General features: G+C 26.6%; 1 protein-coding gene across 1 annotated transcript in view; it reads right to left on the minus strand.

Annotated features, from left to right (window-relative positions):
- Positions 1–401: 401 nt before the first annotated feature.
- The window catches only part of Gale (UDP-galactose 4'-epimerase), a 2,525-nt gene continuing 1,515 nt past the window's right edge, over positions 402–1,411 (minus strand). Inside the window, exons 5-8 of the mRNA XM_017904595.1 lie at positions 1,294–1,411; positions 1,049–1,229; positions 661–945; positions 402–571 (exon numbers count right to left, since the gene is read on the minus strand). Of these exons, the coding sequence (XP_017760084.1) occupies positions 519–571; positions 661–945; positions 1,049–1,229; positions 1,294–1,411 (637 nt within the window). The 3' untranslated portion in view covers positions 402–518. The remainder of the gene's footprint in view (positions 572–660; positions 946–1,048; positions 1,230–1,293) is intronic.

Consider the following 1,411-nt stretch of genomic DNA (forward strand, 5'->3'; position numbering starts at 1 on the left):
ACTTCGTAATTTGTGATTTTTCACTGCTGCATCGTCGAACTTGTACTCCCTTTGTGAATAAAATAATTTAGTTCTTTATATAATTCTTACTTGGTTACGTTTGCCTCCAGAATAATTCATGTACATGGTTATAAAATATCTTAATAACATTTTAACATTTCAATATTATTTTATTAATAGACAATTATTTTTACAATTATAGGAACATATATTCAATGGCACAATGATTTAATACGTCATTTATCATTTAACGTTAACTTTCATTAATTACAGTCATTAAGTTTAAAAACAAATTACTTTTTTTTTTAGAACAAATCATGTACAATTAATTTTAAACATAAAAGTTATTGAATTTGCATAATATAAAACAAGTATGCATATATATTTATTTTGGACTTTGGTTTAAACTTTGGTAACCAGACACCACCATGGCTTATGTTTAAAATAACTGAATGTACAAATGAAATGTTTTGCTTAAATTAATTAATATTTTCTCATAACAGATATTTCAATTATTACTAACGCCTATAACCATTTGGATTATTTTGTTGCCATCTCCATGTATCTAAACCTATGATAGTTTATTAGAAGGTAATAAATTGTAAAATAAAATGTAAATTATTAAGGAAACAATTCTACATCACTGAAACCATAACTTACACATATCATCTATATTTTTAGTGGCCTGCCAACCTAGTTCTTTGTTAGCTAAACTAGCATCTGCATAACTAATGGATATGTCTCCTGGTCTGCGATCAATTATCTTATATGGTATATTTTGCCCTGATGCTTTTTCAAATGCTCGTATAACTTCAAGAACAGAATATCCTTTTCCAGTACCTAAATTAAATGCTTTAAATCCAGTAGAATTACGAATTTTTTGATAAATTATTGCCTTTACATGACCTACAGCTAAATCTGTAATATGAATGTAGTCTCGTATGCCTACAAAAATTAAATAATAATTAATATAAATATTTTGACTAATATAAAATAATTATCTGTAATATACTGATTTCACATAAATATTTTATAATTTTCATCTAACCTGTTCCATCAGGGGTATCATAGTCATTACCATATACATATAAAACTTCTCTTGTACCTACAGATACCTGAGCAATATATGGCATTAAATTATTTGGTATTCCATTAGGATCTTCTCCAATTTGTCCAGAAGAGTGAGCTCCAACTGGGTTAAAATATCTTAGAGATATAACAGACCACGTCTAAAAACTTTTACTAATAAATATTTTAAGTTAAAAAATAAAAAATATAGATAAAATTTAGCACCTTATCTGAAGTGCATAAGTCTTTCAAAATTTCTTCAACCATGTATTTTGTTTTTCCATAAGGATTGGTACAATCACCAGTTTTCATATTTTCAACTAATGGTAGCTTTTCAGGAATG

The sequence above is a fragment of the Eufriesea mexicana genome, unplaced genomic scaffold (genome assembly GCF_001483705.2).
Source record: "Eufriesea mexicana isolate 0111107269 unplaced genomic scaffold, ASM148370v2 scaffold2928, whole genome shotgun sequence".
In the NCBI taxonomy this organism is placed as follows: domain Eukaryota; kingdom Metazoa; phylum Arthropoda; class Insecta; order Hymenoptera; family Apidae; genus Eufriesea; species Eufriesea mexicana.